General features: G+C 43.7%; 1 protein-coding gene across 2 annotated transcripts; it reads right to left on the bottom strand.

The window, feature by feature from the left end:
• Positions 1-712: 712 nt before the first annotated feature.
• niban1a (niban apoptosis regulator 1a) lies at positions 713-24,842 on the bottom strand. 2 transcript variants are annotated; one of them, XM_067513943.1, is made up of 14 exons: positions 24,685-24,842; positions 14,073-14,203; positions 13,462-13,590; positions 13,234-13,348; positions 9,434-9,598; positions 8,607-8,722; positions 5,758-5,862; positions 5,425-5,587; positions 5,117-5,304; positions 4,152-4,298; positions 3,726-3,836; positions 2,946-3,053; positions 2,324-2,435; positions 713-2,235 (listed from the first exon to the last, which is right to left on the bottom strand). In XM_067513943.1, the coding sequence occupies exons 1-14, from the start codon at positions 24,737-24,739 to the stop codon at positions 1,109-1,111; spliced, it is 2,772 nt and encodes a 923-aa protein (XP_067370044.1). In that variant the 5' UTR covers positions 24,740-24,842; the 3' UTR covers positions 713-1,108. The 2 variants fall into 2 exon arrangements, with proteins under 2 accessions (XP_067370044.1, XP_067370046.1); XM_067513945.1 differs by lacking the exon at positions 4,152-4,298.
• Between the last annotated feature and the right edge of the window lie 1,357 nt (positions 24,843-26,199).

Below are 26,199 nucleotides of genomic sequence, written 5' to 3'. Positions count from 1 at the left end.
GTTTAATAATATAAAAACAGTACAAATAACCTTGGGGCAGTGGTGCAAATGCATCTTCAGGTCTGTTCAAACGAGCAGTTGATATTTAGGGATTAGGTGCTAAACTGGAATCAGCAGTTACTGTGGTTGGCACGAAATAAGACTAGAAGAAGGGGGAGACAGCTTTACCTGTTCAGTGTGCTTTCACTTTTATCACCTGTTCAACAGTCATGTGCTCAGTTTTCTTTCTTTCTTCACAAACCTGAAAGTAAAGATTAGTTTGTCATTTCAGGGTGAGTTTTACGCCTAAACAAGCTTATCTGTAACAACAAGGAGCGAAAGGTGTGTTACATTTTACCACTAATGCAAGTAATGAACTGAAGTGTATTTTTAAAACGTACTGTACTTTTACTGGTACTTCACTAGCATTTTGTGCCATTTCATATTACAGAGAACTATTATGCTTTACTAGATAATTAACAGCTATAATTACTATAACTGTAGCATTGTAACTGGCTTGTTTGCCAAGAAATTATTCAAATATGTAATAACTCCTTTAAAATCACCATTTTTAGTGTAATGTCTGTAGACGGCTTTAAGCAACATTGAATAAAAAAGTATTTCTGAACTTTTAACGGAGCTCATTCAATCTCAACATGCCTCTTAAGTGTATTCTCAAATGTTTGCCGGCTCCTTTTAAAGTCTCTAAAATCCTTAATCAACCACAACAAGATATATTTTCAGATATTTATTTACAATCTTTTAATAAAATTCTAAATCTACATTCTCTAAAACAATTTGGTGCAAAAATAGTAAGTGTCAAACAATCCTGTCAAACTCAATGATGAAACGGATGGATTTAATTTTTTTTTTTTTTTTTTTTATACACCTGCCACAACTGATCATTTGTGTAATAGATACTGATTGTATAAATAATTTAGGATAACTTCATGTGTTATAGTTCACGAAAGCTTTGTAAAGGTTTCTCAGGAGTCACTTCCTGCTTCTTGTCAGAAATAGCTATAGTTATATTTAGGGATTCGTTTGGCTCAGCAGATCTAAGCAGAACATCATTATTTGTCCCTTGTCCTGCTGAAAGAAGAATGTATTAATGATTGGTCATGATGCTTTATTCCTCTCCACTGGGGTAATGCTGCATCGGCTCCACCACCTCGATCACCTCCACCACCAGGTCACGGATCTCCTTGATGCAGTCCGGCGGGCGATCTGCAGGGCTTGAAGGCTGAGAAGACGGAGAGCTTGAGTTGCCCATTGCTGCCACTGATGCCTCCACATTCACACTCTCTGCTGCTCCACAGTTTGCACCAACATCACCGCTCCCAGCCTCGGTCTGCTGGTCGCTCGTGCTTTTGTCTAAGCTCGCTGGTAATTCACTAGCATAGGCCTCGTGCTCCAAGACATCAGAGGCTGTCGAGACTTCATCCTCGCTGCTCTGTGTCACTTTGACTTCCTCTGTGGACTCTATATCTGAGACGGGTGATGCACTTCCTACCGACACATCCAGAGAATTAGGATCTGACTCGGTAACTGGCTCTTTCTGTTCCATCATGTCCAGGCTTACTTCTTCAGGCGTGGCTGCCCGTGCTTCACCACTAGGGGGGGCTTCACACTCAACTTCTGAGCTCTCACAAGGTGTCTCTCCTTCACTGCTGGCTACGGGCTGAGAAGCAGTTGTTGTAGATACGGTTTCATTTGTCTGATCAGGAGCTTCTGTTTGTGCTGCTGCTTCTTCTGCATCTGTCTTTGCGTTTTCTGTAACTGTTGGAATTTCTGAAATTGCTTTTTCTGTGTCTTGTAGAACATCTGTGCTCTGCATCTCAGGCTCAGCAGCTGTCTCAACAAAGATCGCTTCTTCTTGGACCAGAGTCTCTGGGGTTGCTGCTACATTAACTGTCTCACTGAGATTGACTGTATCTCCTGTCTCAAGCGTAACAGATGTGTCTTTTTCCGTCTTCAGATTTTGGTTGACTTCTTCGGCTTTGGGTGCAGATGTCTCCTTCTCCTGGCTGACATCCGCCCTCTGACTGATCCTCTTTAGACAGTTCACCACAAGGGGGGAGGGTGGCTGGGGCTCGTAGGATGATTTAGGAGGAGAGGCAAGTGGCATGGCAGGGCTGCCAGGAGTGGATATGGATGGGGAGGGCGAGGAGAGGCTGGAGCGGCTAGATTGGCTGACCAGGTCTTTGCTGTCTGTGAACAAGTTATACTTCTTCAGGTTTGCTGCCTCCTTCATAACTGCAGGACCAAAGTGAAAATGATGGATTAGAGATGACTCACCCTGCGAGTTTAGCTCATTTGACATCAAAAGTGTGTTTTATTGTACCTTTGGTGACCTCTTTGTCAAGAATTTGCAGTAGGACGCTCTCATAAACGTTTTCCACATGGATGAAGTTGGAGTAATCGGCATAGATGAACTGTTCCAGACCCTGAAGCTCCTGCACAGAGGAGCAAAGACAGATGGGTCAGTAGTGGCTAGTTTAGTTGAATACCAGGAACTGAGATCCCTGTACAGTATTCCCTGGGAATTTTTCCCCTGACAAATACCTGCAGGAGTCTGATTTTTTATTATTTTTCAGATTTGATCAGAAGTTAAATCTATTTCCAGCATGTTTTTGAAGCAAGCTTTAATTACTAAAACAATAATTGTTAATGCATCAGGTCTGAAATGAACTGATGAAGCCATTTACATGAGGTAAAACATCTTCAGAACTACAAGCAGAAATCAAGTTGTCCCATCCAGAAGTCACTGACAGTGGTAAATATGGTTTCTAAATGTAATTGTTAGAGTGTTAGGAGTTAAATTCTGTCATTTTGCATTTTGGGTGTATTGCATTTGTGCATAATTTCACTTGGAGGCACAGTACTTATGAAACACTACCTTGTGTATGCAGGAATTATAAATGCTATTTACATGCATACAGTGTGTGTTTGTGAGAGACACTCACAGATTTGCAGATGGGAGCAAGGTTCTTCTTTATGAAGGGCAGAGTGATGGACACCAGAGCATCCTGGAAGATTCTCTTCCTCACTGTGCTGCTGTCATAATCATATTGCTGCAAAACACCGGAGATAACAAGTCAAAGGTCAGTTCATCATCACTAGATTTATTTATTTTTTTTACCTGGCTCTTACTCTTAACATTTTGATATAGAGCTCATCCGTCTCAGCTATGAAAACATTCATAACCAGCTCAAAATCTTCTCAGTGAAGTTGTCCCCACCACTAAGCCCTTGCTGGGTGTTGCATACTCACTTTTACAGGCGCGATGGCAACACAGTCCATCAAATGGGGAATTTGGTGTGAGACATTTACAAGAATGCTGTAAATGGTAGTATTTACCAAAAGGATATATCCATCTGATTACTATAGTTGGACGTATCATCCATTGATCAGCCACAACATTAAAGGTGGTATGAATGTTGAGGCTGACTGGGGTACAACTTTCCTCCACCAGGACAAATCATGACTGTTATCATACTTCATATATCCTATGTGTGGTACGTGAGATTTAATTTTTTTTCCTAGAGTTAGTGTGTAATGTTAGTGAAGAACAGCTTATGATACCAAATAACCCAACCTCTAAGTGGGCTTCCATAATTCTGTAATAAAGGTCAGAAATGTACAGGATTCCAGAATGATCTCTGTGGCCTTTTAAAAACTGTTGACTAAAACTTCATTGCAGCATCGGCACATTTGTTTCTGCACGCTATGAGCAGCAATCTGACCTTGAGCACTCTGTGTTTGGCCTTCTGTATAGCGGGGCCTGCGTTGTCAGGGTGGTCCTGGACTGCTTTGTGCAGCAGCTGCTCAAACGTATACGCTGCGTTCTCCATCAGCTGAAACAGACAGAGAGCAAGAGGTCAGACCAGTGTGCAGTTTAATAATGGAAACCCATCACTTTAGTGTCAGGTATCAACATCCCTCAAATAGTTTAAGCACTGAAATGCTGAGTCAATGTCATGATTGTACTAACAGGTTACAGTCACGAGTGTGTAGCTGTCAAAGGAATGAGTCAGAAAATCCCCCCCAGCACCTATGAGCAGAGACACGGGAGCTTCGCTGAAGGAGGAGACTGTGTGTGAAGGTTCAGGCTTAGTCTTAGGGCCTAGGTTGAACTCATGTTCAGGGGCTGAGTGAGAGAGCAGCTGTACCTGCTGGAGGTCGATCTGAGCGCTGTGGACGACTCCTGTGACATTACAGAAACCAAATCTCTCCTGCAGGTGCTGCAACTTCTCCTGGAGGGAGCCAATCTTTTGGTAGCAGTTCAACAGGTTTGGTCTTGCCATGTCAGCAAGAGCCTGTGAGAACAGTGACAGGGTTCCCATAAGTTGTGAAATTACTTCCTTTTCTTAAATTAGGTTTGATTTCAAACACAGGTCGGTGTAAAATTATGTTTAATGTTCAGTTCCTCCAATAGGTGACAGCATCTATGCAAATATTTGTAGCACAACAATTGCTCTAAAATGTCCACTAGGAGTTGTAAAAAAACAGTGGAGAGGTTGTTTTCAGTTATTTGAAGTACACAAACATAATTAGTATTGCAATTTGTGCTACGTTGTTAGCATTAGCATCTGCAGGCGAATCCTCCCAAACTGCTCTGCTGCCTGATTCTTAGCCTCCATCCCACATGTCGGATTAACTCACTTGTTGAAGCAATAGGATGGATTCGTTTTATAGATTCTGAAGTCCAGCTTCACACCGGCTTTAAATATAGAAAACTATTTGCTACATGAGACGTTAAAGCCTTTTGTGATCAGAAAGTACTTGGAGGAAACAGCTGTAGGTGAAAGGTCAACTTTAGGGTTTTAAAACCGATTCCAACAGATTTTGAGGCAAATACCGAATCAGACACATCTAGATACAACTTTTTTCCCCAAATACGTGTGGAGTTGCAGATTTTATAGTCCTGCAATATAGTTTTTATAAAAAACCTTTTTTGATGATGGCAATTTCTCCACTGCAGTTATGTTTCATAAAAATGTATAGCAGTAAATCTGTAATAACATCCACTGGCATCATTTGTTGTTCTGGACAACTCATCAGTTCAGCTCTGTTGTACAACGGAGTGGCAGAGTTGCAGCCTTTCTATTTACAGTGAATCCAAAGACGAACAAACCTTTTGGACTTTGTCGTACTCTCCTCCCACCAGGAAGTGCTGACACACCTGCTCCATCATGTTCTCACTCAGCTGTCGCCCGTCCTCAAAACCAGAGCTGATTGGCTCCATCAGTTCATCCAAGACTGAGCCCAGGTACGGCTGGACAGACTCAGAGCACAGCTTCTCTGCCGGCTCAGACACTTTGGCTGCAGAAGGAAACGCAAACCTTTTTCAGCTCATGCTTGAAGGAAGAAAGCCGAGGCAGGTTCATTCACATTAACCACAGAGAATATTAGCAAGAAACAGAACAGAAGAATAATAATTACCTCTGATTTTTTCCTCCAGCTGCCGCCTGGAGTTGAGAATCTGGTCCAGGTCAGAGTGCATGAGCACCTCCTGCTGCTGGACTGACGTCCGACATTCCTCCTTCAATGCAGACAGTCCCTCTAACTGGTGCTCCTGGACCAGGATGTATGCTGCCTCAACGGTCTGAGTGCAATCATGCATTAGTCACAACCAGAAATAAAAAGCCCCCCCTAACTCAAGTGATTGTTCTCGGTGTTCAGCTCTTAAAATTCCAGATTGAAAATGAAAAGCCATTAACATCAGCATGATCTGAGGTCAGAGTGTGTGTGGAAAATTCCAGCAGTTTGACTCACAGCAAACCAAACCCTCTTCCTCTCTGCCTTCTTGGCTTTGAGACGGGGCAGCAGGTCCTTCTCCAGCGATGGCAGCAGCTGCTCCATCAGCAGGTTAGCCATCACCTACAAACAAACAGGACTGACATGATTATTCATTCATTGTTTTTTGTCCAATAAGTCAACTGGAGTTACTGCATTTTGAAACTGGGCTTCCACCTAAATATACATACATTTAATTCATTTCCAATTAATTTAGGGTCCCTGAGGGTCACAGACAGACAGTCCAAGTTCATATGAACAATGAGGAGATTCATCTGCGTATAACTGACTTTACTGAGGCATCTGCTTTCTTTGCATCCAAGCATTTTTCCGTTGCCGTTCACTAAGAGCTTTAGACACCGTCTGGCTGCAAAAAGCAAGAACCTGTTTCACAGTCATTTTTCTAAGTCAAACCACACAAAAATGCACTCGTTAACGCAGGGTTTTTCTAAAACCTTAGCTACAGCCCTGGGCTCTGGGTGGATGCTGCAGCTTAGTAGATCGGTGGCGTTTAATTAAATATGCAACTAAAAAATGTGAACACACAAGTCAGTGAGTGACCAACACGCTGAAAGCAGAAACAACAGGAAATGTCTAAAACTGACTGGTATGTGTGTTTGTGCGCTGTGACCCCAGGGAAGGTTTTCTACATTAACTCAAACTTCCTTTCACCTCTGGCTAATTTTGAACAAACACGCTTGTGAATGAACAACAGCACAATGGAGCATTATGCTTTCATTCCTGCTGCTGGTTTAAAGGGAACAGAGCAGGAACCACAGTGACAAAGCAGAAGGAAGGTGGAGGAGGAGGAGGAGGAGGAAAAGAGCAAATAAAAGATTCTCGGTTAAATGCTCCATTTATTCTGCTGCTGCCCATTGAATAGAGCAAACTGAGTGAAGGGCACAGATGTGACTGAATCATTGTTCCATCATGAAAACGCATCGTCTGCAGTAAATAAAGTGGAACCGTTTTTCTGTCTCGTTTCCAAACTACAGCGTATGTGATCTAAATTAATAACTACAACTATGAATATTAAAAATTCAGGTTAAATTACAGCAGAAGTGTGCGCACAGAAAATGAATATGCATTTATTATGCGTGATGACCCTCGTTAGCCATTAACGGGTACAAACACCACCTAATTACTGTTAGTCCTGAGAATGAACATGATCTCACTAATTGTGTCACACAGGTGAAGCCATCATCATTATGCAGCAGTTGCTTTCACTAATTAACTACACACACACTGAGCTTTAATCATGGATTAAGTATAATGTACTGATATTACATCATAAAAGGAAACGGTGCCTCTGATAGAAAAACAAACACAGCGGTGCAGTTTTCTCTCAAGCTTATCATCAGGAGCCACTTTCATTTTTTACATGAACTGCTGACTCGTCACTGAGGTTCTCTAGCAGAAGAGATCTTGTCCACATTGAGATTTCCTGACTAAATAAACCCACTCACCTTTTCACTCACACCCTGGAACCTCAATAGTGCCCCTCTGAAAAAGAAGGCAGTAAACCAGAACTTGCAACTGAAAGCAGGCGTCACGAAAGTTAGAAAGGGAAGTGGAGTTCCAGAAATTTAGAAGATTCACGCGTGGCCTGGAAAATGTGATGCCAGAACAACACATTATTCATCATCAATGTGACAACCCCGGTTTCTTTTCATTCTGACTAAGAGCCATAGTTCTGTTGAGCCCAGTTTTCCCTTAACTCTGAGCAGCAATGACTTCATGACTTTCTGTAATAGCTACAATTTTATTCCTAAATAAAGAATTAACCAGAGCTAACTTCGAATATTACCTGATCTAAATTAACAACCTGTCTGTTAGACCCTATTCTGACTAGACTGCTCATGAAGCTTTACCCTTAATAGATACGTTCGTATTAGATATCAATCTACGTTTAGAAACTGGATATGTACCACAGCTGTAAGGTTTCTTCCGTTAAATGGAGTTTTTCCTCTGCACTGTTGCTTAGGGCTTGTTCAAGGGGGGATTGTTGGGTTTTCTCTATACATCTTGATAATCTTGACTTTGTTGTAAATAGGTGCTATATAAATAAAGTTGAATTGAAAGTCCTCACCACATATTCTGTTTTTAAATAAATATCAGCTCGTGTGAGGAAAACGCACGGTTTCTGTTTACAGGAAATGGGCTGGGTTCACATCACAGTCAGATCTGCTCTTTATTCCACATGGATTTCTTGAACATCTAGGAACTTTGAACCTGCATCATCAGTCCCTACAGGATTTGTAGAGCTGTTTTGGTCTTGTTGCAAACTAAAATGTGTGATTGCAGCAAAAACTGCGATGCATGTTGGCTTGGTTTAGCATTAACACTGCGGGATCAAGTAAAATTTGTCAAAATAGTTGTTGCAACTTGTTCCAGTAAGAATACACTGTTCTGTCGTCATTGCTTTTCAGTGGTTCTCAAGGTGCATTTTGCAGTAAAGTGTTTGTCACTTGAAGGTTTTCATCAGGTTGAAGAGCAGCGCACTCACTCGTGCACAGAAAATCAGGCCTTGTACAGTTTTTAGCTTTTGAAATTCTACCTCTCCTGGACATTCTGAGAGTTTCCTCAGTCTGTTTTTGTTCTTTTGGTCTTATTTTGTCTTTCTGCTAAGTTTTAGTGTAAGACAGTAACACTACAGTAGCATTAGCGAGCTGTCACCTGCAGCTCTGCTGTGAGGCATTCAGGGGCAGTACAGATCGTAGGCCGTATTAGCAGAAAAGACTTGGTTGAATTGGAATTGTTTTGTTGTATACTATCTAAACTTAAACTTATACTGGGTTTGTTGTGTGAGTTTAAAGATGGTGACGTACCCTGACATCACTTCCTATCAGCATGTCCCAGGCCTCGTATTTGCCCTTGTCCTGTCTGTAGAGCTGGATGGCTTTGAGAAACGCCTGCACCTCACACGTAATCTTCTTTAGGAAGTCTGACAGAGAGGGAAGACATGTGGGGAGACAAGGTATTAACAAATAAACTGCCAACACGATGTCACGTCACCAGACGCCAGCGTGTTCGCTTCGATGAAGCACAGCAACGCAACATTATCAGCTGAATTACAACGTGTTACATCATCAACACGTTCAGCTTTGTTCAGTGGTGGCATTGACATTATTAATGATCAGAAACGGTGTAGTGATTGTTGCCACAGCAACTGTCCAAACGGATTTAGGTGATGCTGTACAACCAACGTTTGTTGGATGGAAAAGTTTGCAGCTCCCTCACTCATGAATTCCAGGGGCTGTAGTCAGATATGACTCATACAGTCAGTCATGCCTGCACAGACCCTGTTGACCCTCACTGTGCATGACCGTGGCAGCCCTTCCTCGGGCAGCCAGGTCTTTTCAGTGAGTGCAAATGCCAAAAATGCATAGTTCACACCTTCTCGAAAGCTTTGACAGACTTCTGAGAACTCATTTAGGGGCTTTTGACTGTTGGTCAGACGTGATTATGATGAAAATGTGTTAATTAGTTGCCGCTCAGGAAACATAATGGCAGCATTTTAAAAAGTTAATATCCAAGATTTCCCATAATACTGAGTCAAAGGGGGAAAAAAGTGAACCTTTTTTTTTTGAAGTTGCAGAACTACTACAGATTTTTTTCTGTAGGTTTTATCAGTGTGAGGATTTCAAACTTGTACCTTGGTTCTGGTGTCTGATGCAGTCCGACAGGATGGACAGGAAGGTGGCCTGTTTGTCCTCTTGTTTGAAGCAGAAGTAAGAGTCGCTCCTGTAGGGCAGATACAGGTAGACCGGATACTCACCTGGCAGCCCAGACAGAGGGGGACCATAGTCCTCCTTCACATCTGAAACACAAATATAATGTGACAAACCGTTTAACAAGCTCATACATGAATCTCACGAGCAGCAGTTGATCCATTTGAGAGTTTAGTACTTTGGTTCAAAGTGAAATCTGGATGAACTGAAATGCTGATAAAACTTTAGTTAACCTTGATTTGTGGAGCCCTGTTAACAGGCCAATTAGGCAGCTGCCTATGCACTTAAGTCTATTAAAAAAAAAAAAAAACTTCTCTGATAGCACTTTGCTTGGATGTTCTCTCCTTGACTTAGATTTTTGCCTTGTACCTCACTTGGAAGTCGCTTTGGATAAAGGCGTCTGCTAAAGGACTAAATGGAAATGTACATTTACTCAGTCCCATCATGAGAAAATGGCTCCTGAAAGTAAAAAGGATCGAGCATGTTGACAGTATGTTTATCTGGTGTTTGTGGTGGTGTGAAGGGACTGTGTCATGGTGCTAATCACACCACTTCTCTTTGTGGGAAACTCAACAGTCTGGCCCGGCGCCTGTTCAAACCTGCTTCCATTTACAGAGGAAACCAGTTCTACAGCTGACCACGTAGACAGTGGTGGGTAGGATTAAACATTGTTAATTCCCCTGAATGTGGCATTTTCATTATTTAAATAAGGCTCAGGCAAAACAAATCCAGACTAAAGTCCTGAACATGATAAAAGGTAAAGAGAAGGACGACTCCTTCAGTTCATCGTTTCCCCCCCGAGCTGCTTTTAGCGTTACTGAGCAAAACTTCTTCTTTTATGTTATAATTGAAGTCTGCATGACTTCCTTCATCATACTTGTTAGTATGAAGGAAGTCACACAGATAAAGCATAAAGAAAAAAAGGGGTGTGTAGATGTCTCATTCGGTTCACAGTGATCTTTGTGCACATGTTTGTGTGCAAACATTTAAATGACACTTCTGGAAGCAGCTGTTTACTCAGTGGATTGTTTTTCACACGCCTGCTATGACATTTTGTTTCAATAAGCCTCCATAAGCCTGTCAGGATGTAATCTTCATCACACACACCAACGAACCAAACTGCTCCACGGATGATCAGGCTGCACTGGCTGTGGTCATGTTGGGACATATCAGATGCAGGGAAGAGGATTTGAGATTTTTAAAATGACTTTTGGGTTTAAGGGCTGATCATGAGAAGTCAATTTTATTTTTTTATTTTTTTTTAAATGGGGCTCTGACATGGGAAGGTAATTGTAGAGTCTGAGCAACATGCAAACACTACAGTCTTTGAGGGGAAGCACCTCTGGGTTAATCTAAATAATCAGTTTGTATATTGGGGTCAGTTTATATCAGATTCTAACTCAAACATCCTGTCGATATAATTCATTTTCACACACTACACAGTCTCCACATGGACTAAACACATGGATTAACATTGGGTGTGAATAATATAGAAACTAGAGGAAAAACCAGAGACAAAGCCAAGTCTTAAGGCCATGGAGAATCCTTTGCAAGGTCGGATAAACGCAAGAAAGGCCAAATCAGGTCAGCAGAAGGTAAAAAAGAACAAGATACTTAGTTTAATGGATGATGATGATGGAGCTGCTGGAAACCAAACAGTGATGACTGAGTTCAACCAACTGTTTGGGGAGTTTTGTGACGACTCCACAAGCTTAAATCTGAAGAGGAAATAAAGAGTGATCAGCAATGCTGGTTTGAGCCAAGGGCAAAATCCTTCAGAGAATTTTGTGACGATGTTGGTCATTGGATTAAAGAGGCGAGTGACGGTGTGAGTCCTGAAAACAGTGCGTCCTCTGGAACATCCAGAAAATCCAAAACACGTCCTCTGCGCTCTGTAGCATCCTCAGCTTCAACAATACGCCTTGAGTTTGAACTAGAAAGGGCAACTTCATTAACTAAGGCTGAAGCATTGGGGCTAAAACACGCTTTAAAAAGAGCTGGAGGTGAAAGGTGCTCTTGCTGCTTGTGATGCTCAACTTAAGATCTTGCAGAAATATAAAAGGCTCTGCCTTATATAAATATAAAGGCCTAATATAAGGTATTTCAGTACCAAGTCCAGTGGGAATGCAGAGGCAGAAACAGGCCACTGGGGTTCTCAAAAGTGCCGTTAGCCACGGTAACACAGTGCCAGAGCCACATTACTGAATTTCGAGTTAAACATCAAGGGTCGTCTACTCTACCTCCTCAAAATATTCCTAACTTTTTTTTAGACTCTAGTTTTTAGAGCAGTTTACAAGTGGGCAACCCAGCATGGGTACCAAAAAAAAAAAAAAAGCCAAGAGCCTTTTAAAGGAGCATTTTGGGGATGAATAGAAGATCTCTGTAGCCTACGTTCACATTTAGCCAATAGTTGAGGCTTTTATCCAGAGCAAGTGAGGTACAACGCAAGCAAGAAATCTTTCATGCCTCAAGCCAAGCAACAGGGATGAGGCTTTAAGTTGGCCAACAATTAAGGCTGATGATAGTGAAGCACTCAACTCATTTGCTCTTTTCCTGACCAGTTGTGGAAATGCAATGACAAATGTGTAATGTAAATGTTCAAAAGGATGCGAGTGTAAAAAAGTCCAGAATTCTCTTCATAATGATAAGCTAGACTTCCTCCACAGCAAAGACTTGTGCTTCAGGTGCCTGAAACTTTGTGAGGAGAGAGTAAACTGCCAGATTTGCTCAAGGACCAGAACACAGTGAAAACACACGGTGATGAACAGGCAGTGATCCCCAGACGTAATCAGCACTTGGACACTGAGGGAATTCTTGCCAAAGTCCCAGTGAAGGCAAAAAAGGGCGACACAGTAATGACTTTGTCTGCATTGTTGGATCCTGGCTGCACAGCCACGTTTTGCAAAGATAAACTTCCCGTTGAGAAAACGGTTAATCTACAACTATGAGGAAAACAAGGTCATAAAAGTAACATGGTAACAGAGTTGAAAATAAGCCACATGGAGGCAAATGGCTTCATAGTTAAATGAGGTTTCTCTATCTCCCCCCCCCCCACACACACACACACACACACCATTTTCTGTCACTATACAGTATAAATCTGTGAGCTGGCTTCAATAAAATTAGGCCCAGGTGCTGTATCCTGCTTATTTACCCCGGTCACTTAAACGCGGTTGCTGTTTGCTCATCTTTGTCACATTTTTAGCAGATACTTAGCACTTTACAGTATAACTCAGTATTTGTTTCAAACCTTTATTTAGGGTAATATAGTAATAAGGTAATGAGAGAAAAATCTCATTAATAAAGTTTGAATGATAATGAGGTAACAGGTGTAGCATTCTGAAATATATAACGGTGGGATGTTTTTTTAGTTCTCGGGTCATTAAAAAAGATAATACAGTAATAAGATAATAGGTCTGTAACATTTAGGTAGTGATAAGCAGTGGTAACCCTTCAATAACAAGATAATAGTAATAATTATAATACACAGTAATATTTTGTAATAAGATATGGACGTGTGATATGTGTAATGTGTCTGTAATAACAGACAGATTTTAGTACAGTAGTTTTTTGTGTAATAAAATGCTGGAAAAATGCTAAATTACTTGTAATCTATGAGGTTAAACCCTAAAAACCTAAAAATCCTTTGACATCATGTTTAGATTTTTACTGAAATGTTTCGACTCTGTTGTTGCTCAGCTGTAATGTGAAGTCTTCTACTCACTGGCATCATCGGGGAAACACTTGTCCACCATGTCCATGTACGAGGCCTCTGTGGTCAGGACCGTGCCCCCTGTGGGCAGCAGCTTGTAGCGCGGAGGAAGCCCTTTAACAAAACTCTGGAAAAAAAACAAAACAAAAAAGAGGACGGAAGACGGAGGGTGAGAGGACAACAGCAGAAACCCTCCTGTTGTGTGGGAGTGCGTGTTTGTCCCTCGACGCTCGAGCTCACCTGCAGGCTGTCGTGACACTCCAGGGAGTAGTTGGCTCTCACCACCACGTACCTCTCCTTCCACTTCCTGCTGTCGTCAAAGTAAAAGACGTCCCCTTCATAAAGCAGCACAGCCTCCTCAGGAGCTTCCTGCACAACCAACGCGACACGTTTAGTGAACACAGCTATTCCAAACGTGCTCACAAAGAGCTGGTCATTCATTATTGCTTTTCAAGTTCCTGTTCTGATGATGTAAGAGAAGACCGGTCAATGCTGAGACGTTCAATGAGTGTAATACAAGGATTCACCAGAGTGGCGAGACATTTGGCTTGTGGATTAAATTATTACATTTTCAGGCACTTGAGTAAAAATTTGATCATATTCTGTAGATTTGGGGCAGTCGGGTTCACACAAAAAGCTGTTATTAAACTGTTAAGTGCATTTTTGAGAAAATCTGCGTTTGTGATGTGGCTGCAGTGACACGTGGAGCATCTCACTCCGGCTCCAGCACATGTTGTTCACACCTGCAAAAGAGCTGATTGCTGCAGATTTTGTGGTCCAGCCTGTTACCAAACCTGTGATTCATTAAAGCACATTTTCTCAGGGAGCAGTTGGACTATCAGGACTCGTACCCTCTGCTGGAGCAGCTGTGTGATCTTCTCTTTGTGCTGCTCCAGATCATCTTGGACCTGAGAGAACCGAGCCACGGAGAACTGCTTCCTGAAGTACGTGCTGAACTCCTGTAGGTCGGCCTCGGCCTGAGCTGCACAAACACACAGAGAGAAAAGAAATGCATCACGCTGAAAACATCTGTTACTGGGGCTGAATACTGCAGGGACCTGGACAGATCCAGGGCCCAACGGACAAACCACAGACCTGAACGATCAGTTCTTCGTTTCGATTTTTTAAGGATTCAATTTCTGCAGATGTCAATACTAAAGCGTGTCCAAATGAAAGCTCTGTCACAAGTTGACTGACACATCAAATCAGTGGATGCTGAAAGCTGAAGACAGAACAACTGCATGAAACGAGTGAGAATCAGCCTTAAATGAAGCAAACCCAACAGGACGGAGCTCTGTAACGAAGAGGAGAGAACCCAGGACCCTGTCATCAACGAGCAGCTCCACCTGTCAACAGCTCGGCTCTACCGTGACGGGAAAACACGCGTCATACGACTACAACCAGCCGGCACAAACGTCCACATAGGCCACATTTAGGGGAACTGAGTGGGATGTAATGGGAGAAATGTGGCTGAGGGGGGTTAGTAGTGTCACTGTAACATGATGCTCAGAGTCTAATCCTAAACACCACAGAACCTAACAGGGACTGTGAATGAAGGGAAAGACTGCAGTGTGTTCTGGGAGGGTCTGCTCCCTCTGCCCCTGCAGGCCGGACACTGAAGCACGAAAACACCAGACTCACTATCTATAAAGTCCAACCAAAGCTGTGGTCTTGGGACCATGCAGACTGAAACCTTCAATAGAAGTTATGTGGACGATGTCCCTTCGGTCTGTTTGTTGGCATCTTTTGTGGCTTTGTGGCTTCTGTGCATCACTTCTGTCAGTCTGCAGAGGTTTGTCGTCATTTTGAATCGTTTTGTGTTCGTTTACTGTATCTTTTGCTTATTTGTGTCATTTTGATCTGGGACGTTGTGCAGGCGACGAGCAGCAGCCCCCGAACACCTTTGGGTGGTGCACCTGTGCCTAATAGTTAGGCCTGATAATTATCAATACAATAATCAGCATTAAGTGCAATACAACAGAGAACATTCAAATTATCTGTGCTGGAAAACATTCATCTGAAACAAAAAGACTAAAATACGATCTGTTTGAAAAGAAGCCACATGACACTGGTCAGAACTTTTTGGACGCATTTAGAATTTAGTCAAAAGCTTCCCACACAACAGAGTGCTCCAAAAACCCAATCTGAGCTCACTGCTACGCTCATTTTCCATCTCTGGTGTGTCACAGCACAGAGGAAAAGTCTTCCTCCAGGCTGGATAACAAACACCAGATGATATCACCCTGCACCAGAGGCGATCGCTGCATTCTGCTGTAATCAGGTCACTCAGGCTCTTACTGTCGTCTCCGTAGCGTCCAATCAGACTCAGTGTCTCAGTCCAAGTCCCCAAGGCCCCTCCTCCCACTACAGACCATCCACCAGATCCCCTTCCTCTCTCTTCAGTGGCTCCTGTGGTTTGTCAGCGTGCAACTGCTGGAAGAACATTAACATGATTTTATGGGGAGGAAAGAAAGTCCCCTCAGATTTCTCTCTGTTCTTACTAAACCAGATCAGGTTCCTGGAGGGTTTTTCCAAAGAAATTCAGTTTCTTAGCAAAACAAAACAAACCTCGGCGCACAGTCACTCATTTTCTCCCATTTTGTGTCATTTCGTCAAACCCCATCTCGTCCTCAAGAGAGAAGAAGGAAAACATTTAGCAAGTGTTTAGCAGCGTTAAACAACCTGTAAGAGTCTGTAGATATTCAGTCCCACTGACACGTCCTACACCTGATGAATGAACGTGTCCGTTTCTGCTCTGGGTTCAGCTGATGCTAATGGTAGAGTTGATGCCGCTGTCAGATCCCCATGGAAACAGATCCTGAGGTTGAAGCGTTTCAAGTCGAGAAATGAAAACACATGTGGTTTGTAGCTCAGTTACACACCACAGGCACAGAAGAAGAGTCACCTTTAAAATTTCCCAAAGACCCATCACGTGGACAGTAACAGACGTTTAATTAGTAGATTTAAAAAAGAAAAACAGCCTTAAATCCCACAGTACAGACAAACAACAGTGTGAGCAGGTATAAACGAGGGTCAACTTCATTAGTTTCTTTACGACTAAATGTCTCTTTTACAGGTCTGTGTGAGAAAAATACCTTAATTACTACAGAAATGTGATGAGTTAACATATTGAACATGTTTGGACAGTGGATATTTGAAATGATAAATGTCGTACATTAAGTCTTACATGACTTTTACATGACTTAAGGCTGTTTTTAGTGTTTTTAAGGTGATTACTTGAAGGACATTTAAAAGTTCTAAGTTGAAATCCTTGATGTTTTAATCAACATTCCATTACAATGTTTTAATTAGATGGGTGATATTAAAGTAGGAAGAATTCACTAAAAAAGATAAAAGATCTTTAGACACCTTCTAATAATCAATTAGGACATTAATTTGTTAGTTGACCCTAATTGAACCTGTAAATTAATAGAAGTCCATACAAGACATCTGTTTAGAGTTTAAGGAGCAAATACACTAAATTAAAAATAAATACATAAATAAGTCCTTTAAACAGCTTGTTACTACTTAAGCAGTGTTTGAAAACTGTACTTTGTGTGATTTAAAGGAATAAAGTATTAATTAAGAGTATTTGGAGTATTTTAAGGGATTGTGGTTTTGAGGTGAAAGTAAGGCAGAGGATCCTCGCACAGGTTAATCCTGCTCTCGTCTCCCTTTCCCTCAATGATCAGCCAATCAGAGTGGACATCCTGCTCCCAGTCGAGGGCCTTTTCCAAGGCCTGATTTTAGAAGGTAAGACGCCAACATCTCCATGCGATTCGCTGTAACACTGTCTGTGGAGCTGGTGTCCTACTTGTGCACGGCAGCATCCAGTCAGGGTTAAGGTCAAGCTTTTTTCCCGGTGACGCTGGAGCCACGATTCACTCAGGAGGCTCATTAATGCAGCAGGTTTCTTCTTTCAGACAAACAGTTTTATTCTTCTGCTCCGACTTTGAAAGGAGCTCTGCAGAAATAAGTGTCAGCTGGCTCTGTCTGCTCTACTCCAGCTGTTTGACACCAACTCGGGATGAAGGAGGAGGAGCTCCTTCAATGAACGCTCCTGTGAGTTCATCTGCTCCCAGTGGATTTGGCTGCCGATGGTGCTTTTGTCTGATGGCTTCTCTTTTCACAATAAGAGCTTATGTAAACACAGAGAAGTGGCCAGAGGGGAAAATACATAATCAGACAAACTGACGTCCTTCAGCAAGTGAAAGCACAGATGCTCTAATAAGCTTTTCCATGTGTTCTTGTGAAGATTCTTCTAGCTGCATTGCAAAAACAATAAAAAGACAGATTAATATGAAAGAAGAGGAGCAGCACTCGCATCTGGAATTGGAAAATATGGAAGAAGCTTCATCACAGCGAAGCAAACATTAGATGTCACAGTTCAACGTGCTGATTTACGACATTGTCCACAATGGTTTTAATAAGGACTAATCCATCACAACAGCTCAGAAATGAGTGCTATGCGTCAAATGAGAGGAGGAAGCAATAAGTCAGCAGCACAACAACAGCAGCAGAAACCCACTCACTGTCTGGCTTATGCTGAACGTACGCTTCAGTTTTCTTACTTTTCAGAGACAGGTCTCATTATTCAGCATCACTGTTGATGAGCCATGTGCCCATTTATCTGCTGAACTGAGGCATCGTATAAAGACAAAGTGCCAGGAAAGCGACTGCAGCACACAGTCCCGTCCTCATACAGCAGCGTGAGCAGAGTCCGTCTGTGGTCCAGGCAGTGACCTTAACCACAGACTCTGGTTAGGCTCATGCTCTACTGTCACTTTACACTCAGTTTCTGTCAGAGTCAGATGTGTGAACATCTATCATTCTAATCCTTTGAACGGGGGCGTTCTGGCCTGGAAACACTGAAAGTGATGTGGATGACATGTTAACATGTGCTGACAGTCAATTAATACGATAAAAGCTGCTGCTTGGCTAAAGCTGCCAGCTCATAGAGCAACATAAACATAAAAAACATTTGTGTGTCCTTGAGTCCCTAGTTAGTTGCTCCCCTGCCAGGTTAGACGCGGCTGCAAATGATCACTTCAATAAAAATGTTAGCATCCTGCCGAGTTTGGGTGAAGGACTTGATTTTGTAGATGCCGAATATATTCAGTCATGCAAACAGAGGCTGACGTCCCAGCTCCAAGACGTAAGTCAGCATCTGTTAGTTTGCTCCACCTAAACACCAGCTGGTGGCCTATTGATTACAGCTCTGACATATTAGCATGAGAGTTTTACAACAAGATGCCTGAACACACGCCAGCATTTTCTTTAGATGAAACATACTGTATGCTGGTATGTGAACTATGAAGGACGGCTGTGTGCAGCTTCACCACGAGCCCCCGTTTCACTGGAGAGACCTGCTCTTCCAGCTTAAGCAAACGTCACAGCCAAGTCTTTACACCCATTCAGGTTTCATCACGTTATCTTTTCAACAGAACAGTCCTCACTGGAGCTGCGCCCACATGCACTGTGGTGGGAAACATTTCAGCTTCTGCTGAACTCACACCTGAATCTGTTCACACACACGGTCCCTCTCATTTCACCCTGGATCAGAGCTCTCCGTCAAATATTAATGAAATCTGTTGATAAGTTCTCAGACAGGCAGGAAAACAACACGTCCTTGGCCTAGTTACAGGAATAAACAATATTCAAATGAGACCAGGGTGCGACTTTTAGCTCAACCAACACAAAGATGGACAATCTGGCACCTTGTGTGCACCTTCTGGAAAAGATTGGGATTATTGCTGCATGTTGCTTACAGGAAACTGAATCCGTGACCATAACTACTGAGAGTTTGGGCTTTTTTTATGTTGTAAAAGTGCAAAAGTAAGCTTATGATTGCTCAGTCGATCCACCATGATTGTTTTAAAAGCGGCAGTGGTTTTCCAACATGTAACCAAAGCCGCCTCAAAGCAGGGTCAACATGACATGGAAAAGGGCTTGTGACTGACATCATTTGGTATGAAACAAAGACTTTGTCTCTCATTGTCTGACTAAAGTTACAAGTATGTGCTGACGTCGACTCAATGGTTCAAGGTTTCCACTGAATCAGTCACAGCAGAAAATGCACCTCATGTCAGCACCCACCAAAAAAAGCATCCCACACGTTACCCAACGCTGCAATGTGCACAAATGTGCATAAGGAGCCTCCAGAGAAGAGACAGGACGGGGACAGGTGGACAGGTGCTGGAGTTCTGCAGCTATGTCCAGCGCAACGTGACTTATTCCTCAGGTTGTTTGTCCTCATCAGGCCGTCGGAGGGCGACTCTCACGCACATTCAAAACTAAATTAATGCACTGTATCACCCGAGTCTCACAGATTCACCGGGTTGATCGATGGGTCCATCAACAGAAAACGTCTAATGTCCCCACAAGGTTTGTACACCGCAGCTGCAGTGAGTTTGCAGCCGTGCCAGCAGCTCTGTGAGGCTCTAAACTCGTCTTCAGGTGCAAAACTTCAGCTCCAGTCACCAAACACCAATGGACGGTTGTCTCAGGTGTACTTGGGGGATAATCTTGCTCCAGGTTTTAGTTGGAGCCCGGCTTAGTTTCACTCTGTTTACATTAAAAATGTGCTGAATTAGCAGCTCACAACCCCCACAGGATTACTGTGACACAGAGGAAAACATCTGAACCTGATGAACCTCATCAGACTCTTGCTGAGTTTAAAGAGGGTCTCATTTATTAAAAACAAACATTGGAGACGTCCTCAGGAAGCATTTCATGTCAGAGAGTTCAGATTCTAAATCTGTATGAAAAATTCTGAACTCTTTCACTTTTTGCCGTGAAGCAGAACATATCTCGTTTTTCAGCACGTGAGAAATGTCTGAGCTTTCTCTAATTTAATGCAGTGTTGTTACAAAACACAGGGAGAAAACGTCTCGCGCGCTTCAATAACGAGCTGCACTCACGGCCGACCGTCGCCATCTGATGCCACTGGCTGTAAAACAACGATCGCTCCGCCTTTCAGCGACTCTTACGAGCTGCAGAGCCTGTTTGACACTCGCGCAAACATCATACCAAGATGAAGTCGAGGTCTTCACACCCACTTCTGAATTTATCCTTGACATCTCCAAATTCCTTCACAGTCACAGCAGCCTACACACACACACACACACACACACACACACACACAAATGAATTTCAGCTGGAAGCCTGAACCACTTGTGTTTCTTTTTAAACCATAGATTTTGAACTAAAACTAAGCTTTTGTCCATTACCGATCACTCTGGACCTGATCCTCAGCTATAAGAAGTATGACATGTGCACATCATCCATTTCTGTTCACATAAAGTGGATGAGCATGTTTCTAAGTTCCAAACTGAAGCCAAACTTATCCTGGATCCTTCAGGCTGTTTCCCTGCTTCCTGTCTTCACGCAAAGTTGCACGAACCACATCCTGACTCCAGCTCTGCACACGGCCCACAGAAGCTCAGCAAATCTGGCTGAGTCTGACTCATACAGACATACCGTTACACACTCGTGGCCTCGTGGCGAAACGTTGTTTGCATGGCAGCACGTTTTGCTGCTCTCACATTGTTTCGTGGGCCTCAGTCTGGGTAAACACCAGGTGGGTTTCCAGCAGAGAGCTTCCTCTCTTTGTGCAGAGCTGTGGCTTCAGCTCTAAACGGGGGGAAAGTCTCTCAGTTTCTCAGCTCCTCTGGATGTCTGAGCAATTGTGTAATGGCAGCTGGAGGCAGAGTGACACAGCATGAAGAATGGCACGCTGACAGCAAAAACAAAGGCCGTGAACAGCAGAGTCTCTGCAGCTGCTGCAGCCACCAGTACTTTTGCTGTGGGGAATATTTGAACACACAGGTGAGTTATGTGCAGTCCTAACTGATGATGTAATGACTTAAATCTGCATTTCTTCTCTGCACTTCCATCACACTGAAAACACCAGCTCACCCCTCACAACCTCCAACGGCATCAGGTCAAATCAGCAGCGGTGAAACATCTGGCGGCGACTAAACATTGTGTATGTGCAAAGATGCTTTGGTGCTTGTCGGAGTTTAAATGATAAACAAGTTCCATATTTAACATTTCTGACACCGAATACACACCATCGGCCTCTTAATACACAGTTTATTATTTCTAAACCTTTTTTCCAAACGTGCCGCTGTATTGACTGTGTGCCCCAGTGTGACCACGACATAAAACTAATTTCTACATCAGCCCCTGGTAGACAGAGCCCAGTTCCCACGGTGGAGAAACAGAGGTTTGGTTGGCAGGTGCAAACACGTGGCCTCATTTATATCAATGGTGTCATTGAAAATATAATAAGAATTAAGTCTTTCCACGTGTGTTTACACAACCTGTGCCCAATTAGGATCTGTATCATGATGTGGACACTGTCCTAACGACCACTACAGAGTCACAGCCAGGAAACAGCATTTTACAGTCACCGGATGTGGTCATCAGTGTGCATTAACACAACTACTACACATGCACAATTAGCTGGGTTTTCATTTCCTGTGATGTGTCCATGCACCAGCACACAGGATGTAACCACGACCACAACGTAGGAGACGGCTACAAAGAGACTGTAACAGCATCAGGATTTCCATTTGGACCAGTCGGGAACCGGAGACCTGACCACAGCCACAGAGGGAGGAGCACAGGGAAAAGACTCCCAACGCACCACTGGTGCTTGGTGGTGCCCGGCGCGCGTCCGTGACTCACCGAGTGGCCGCGGCGAGATGAGCGGCGCTCTGAAGGAAACTATTCAACTGTTGAGTAATGCAGACACTCCACAGAGCAGACGGTGCTCCATGCTGAGCCTCTTGGATGAAATATGTGAACCATAAACATGGAGCACAGCTGTGCCAGATGTGGACAATCAACGTTTCTGCTCTGACAAATAAACGTTCAAACCTTCATCGCTCCTGTGAATAACCGCTCTACCTGGGGTTTGGAGTATTTACCACTGTTTCACATCCTCACTCACAATGTGGAGGTTTCTATCTGGAAAAACATCCTCTGAGACGCCATAAAACTCCTCACACATGTGGAAGCAATTAGTGCTGAACACCCTCCAGAACCTCATTATAAAGTATTTCAAGTCAGAGATGATATTTTCTTCACAACCCTGTGACTGTACAGCAATCAGCTAAACACCAGCTAAAAATATGGAAATATGAACCGACTTCACTGAAAAACAAAAACATTAAATTACTGGAGCATCCACGGATCTTTGTTGTGCATCTACTCTTCCACCAAGTTTTTGCAGCAACACAAAAGGACGACGGGCAGCACGGTGCTGCAGAGGACGATCAGACACAAGCAATTGAACAACTGTGTGAAAATGTCAAACTGCAGTTGGAAATGAAGAAACATTTTCCAACACTGAACAGCCCGAACACAACCGGGACAAACAACATCAATCAGAAAAAAAAAAAAACGGATTCACAGCATCAGATCAGCCTCCACCAGAACTGGACCACTGTCAACTCATTCGTCATATTTACTGAAGCAGGATCATTTAATGCACCAGCCCAGCCCAGTAAACCACCAGCAAACAGTCAACACACCCGTCTCCACCCTGTCACACAGACACACAGAGAGACTGAGCAGGAACATTTCACATCGTGAGGAATTGATCTAAAGTGTCACTGCTCTGCCAACCGCCCCGACTTCTGAGTGTAGCCCTCTGCTCAATGGCAGCCAGGAAAAAGTGATGGGGCAAACACGAAAGCACAGACAAGCTGCAGGAATAAAAAAAAAACAAAAACTAATTAACCAAGAATCTGAAAGCTGCTCTGCTCCCACTGTTTGGTTTACAGTCAGATTCCTGTGATCCATCCACAGAAATCAAGATTTGATGCTAAAGACCCAACCTCCACATTCTGATCTGCTGCAGTAGCTGAACCCTGAGGCTGCAGACTGACAGACACTAAACGCGAGAACAGTCACCTCCTTGTTGCTTTTAGCATCTGTTTGTGGCAGAACAGGCAGAGTTTGCTGCTCCACGTCTGAGGGTCGATGTGGAGCCAGTCTTGACAATGAGGTGATTCTCGAGTCGAAAACTGGCCACATTTATTTTAGCAGCCACGCTCTATCAGCTCCAGATCAGGGGGACAATTTTAGTCCTCCAGTGCCAGATCGAAGCCGACGCTCAGCTGAACACCACGGGGTCACCGAGGGTCCATCTAAGGTTTTAGTCAGGGGGGCACCTGAACACATCACATGGAAACACCATCAGGAAGTGAGAGCTGAGGTGAAGTCGGACATAAACTGTTCAGAGGTGTGTTTTGTTTTGTTTTTTGTCAAATCTGGATAAAACCAAAACTTTGGAAAGAAGAGGAAGGGAAAAAAGAGACTTTCCACTTATTCTGCATCAAGTTTCCACAAATGAAAAATCCTAATTCATAATCACGCTGACACTTCTAATAACTTCTCCCTTCTTACTCCTACACAAAGCCACTACAGAGAAAACGTCCTTAAACTGTTTATCACCGAACACATCCGTTGATCGGGATCACGTGAACAGTTGAGGCCAGAGCCTGATTCTTATTCTGTCCAGTACCTGCCGAGGACACAGAGGATGAGGACGAGGATGAATTTTCAATCATTGCACAGGTGATTTTAGCAGCTGCTCAGACACTGTCACCTAACCAGTCTGCACAGAGCTTCAGCTGCTCCTGGATAACACGACGAACACACACTGCAACACTCTGACTGACGTTTTCTTTCAGCCCTGTCCCCAAACGACCTCCTGCTGCGTCTTATTTGCACAGATGCAGAGAATGACGTCCTAGCAGCATCATTTTGCCTAACGAGCAACTTTCTGCTCAGATCTTCATGAGTGATGCGGGACTTCGTTGAGCAGCATCCTGTTCGGTGACACCTGTTGGCACCTACACCTGCTAATTGCCTGTCTGCACATCCACACACGGTCACAGTCGAAACCCAAACAGGTCTTAACAACGTGGAATTTTTCCTTTCTCCGTTTGTTTTTCCCTTTCCCCATGTAGGACTGGAAAGTCCAGAGTGAGCAGATTGTTTCCCGCACATCGGGGAGCTGTAAACGCTGAAAGAAGCACTAAATCCCCTCCCGAGTCTCTACTCTGTCAGACAGACTCCACACAGGAACATGGACGTAAATCTCGGAGACTCTCTCTGTGGAAAGATTCAGGAACCAGCCCGACTGGTTTCTGGGCAGCATTAATGTACCAATGACCTTTCTCCACACATGCTGAAGTAAAAAACACCGTTTTCCGTTTGAGCGGAGTGTGAAACACGTGAGAAGACGACAAATGACACCGATCTCCTCTGACGCGCACTCGAACAATGCGCTTCTCGGGTCGATTGGCCGATTTCTACCATTCGATAGCAGTTGGACACGAAGCTTCACAACAACGCGGAGTTAGAAAAGTCCCCTTTGAATCAACACAAACGCGATGAACGCGGTGCGTCCTCGCCGCGCCGCTCCAGCGCGCGTTCTCGCTTTCTTACCTTTAATGAAGTTGGACGCGTTGTCATCCAGCAGACTGGACGCGGAGTTCCCCATGGTGCTGCTGCCGGGACAAGATCTACAAGTAGGGCTCAGTCCTCAGGTGCAAACAGCGTCACAGAGGTCTGCGGCAGTGAAGAAGGGAGAGAGGGAGGACGCAGGGAGGAGGAAACGCCTCCTCCCCCTCCTCTGAACACTGTGTCATTCACTGACGCTCAGCCAGAGGAACCACAAGGCCCCGAGATCTGAATGTCTGTGGACTGACTGTAAATATTTGTTCTGCTAAAAGAGTTTCAAGGTGCAAAGACATATGAAAATGAAATCCTCAAAATGAGACAGAAAACAGACACAAATGTGCACAAAAGGTGGCAGAAATGCACAGAGATGAAACGTGAGCACGTGGGCACTTAAACAAACCAACATAGACATGAAAAAAAAATAATGACCAAAAATAGACACATTAAATTACACGATTACGGAGACACACGAAGTCTGACAATGACCGTTTCAGTCCGAGTGTCTGATTTAGGAGCAGTGGCCGTTATGATCCCAAAGCTTGGGAGTAGATCCTGGGGTAAGTCAAGTCTGGACTCAGTCCTCACACCAGCCTTCAGACGCCTCCACGCCCACGTCCTGCGCGGGAACCGATGTGATCACCGAGGCTGCGATGATGTGATGCAACAGGAATTAACCCACAGCTCTTTGGACACACACACATCCAACACACAAAGTCCTCACGCAAACGTTTTGTATTTGTGTCGCACATCTCTGAATCCGTGGCCAAATTTTCTGAAGGAATGTTTGCGCAAAAGTTCGTCTTTTACAATGTCCGCAGCTCCCATTTAAGGAGCTACAGCGTCAATCGGTCCAAGATAGTTCATCGTTTTTTCAGCAAATAAATTCTTTCCAGATAAAAGGTGGAACACGGGGAACCAGCAGCTGCTCCCGTTGCTTCGTCAGCTGATTTAAAAAGTGACATCAACACGGCAACACTTCCTGTGATGGGAGTCCTGGAGTTTTGACCTCGTCTTCATCGGTGCACACACACAGATTATGAGAGAAGCGGCTCAGGGTCCCTCAGCTGTCCACAGGACCCCCAGACCTAAAGACAATCAGCCCTTAGAAAGCAGCCACGTTGTTTAAAGTTACTTTCTTCTCGTTTGCCTTCTCAGTTACATTTTTCTTATTTTGGTTGTTTTCCAATAGGAGTCAAGTCAGAGGGTCTGGTCCAGAGGCCTAATGACTACTGTACATCCCTGACTGCTGACTGCAACGACAGACCTGAAAGCAGCATTTGTGTGTGGAAAAATTGCCCAAAGTAAAGTTATAAATAACAAAACTAATCATTCCGGATAAATGTGGCATTTTGTGGAACCACGCAGAACCTGCTCGACCTGGCTCCTGAAGTGCAGCCAGTTTATGTGCACAGGCCTCGAAATAATGAAGCCGAAAGAAAAGAGTTTACTGTTCCTCCACCAACACCCTTTGATTCCAGTCTCAACTGAGCAAACATGAAA

Source organism: Channa argus, chromosome 8, assembly GCF_033026475.1.
Source record: "Channa argus isolate prfri chromosome 8, Channa argus male v1.0, whole genome shotgun sequence".
Taxonomy (NCBI): domain Eukaryota; kingdom Metazoa; phylum Chordata; class Actinopteri; order Anabantiformes; family Channidae; genus Channa; species Channa argus.
This window is presented reverse-complemented; position numbering and strand designations above follow the sequence as displayed.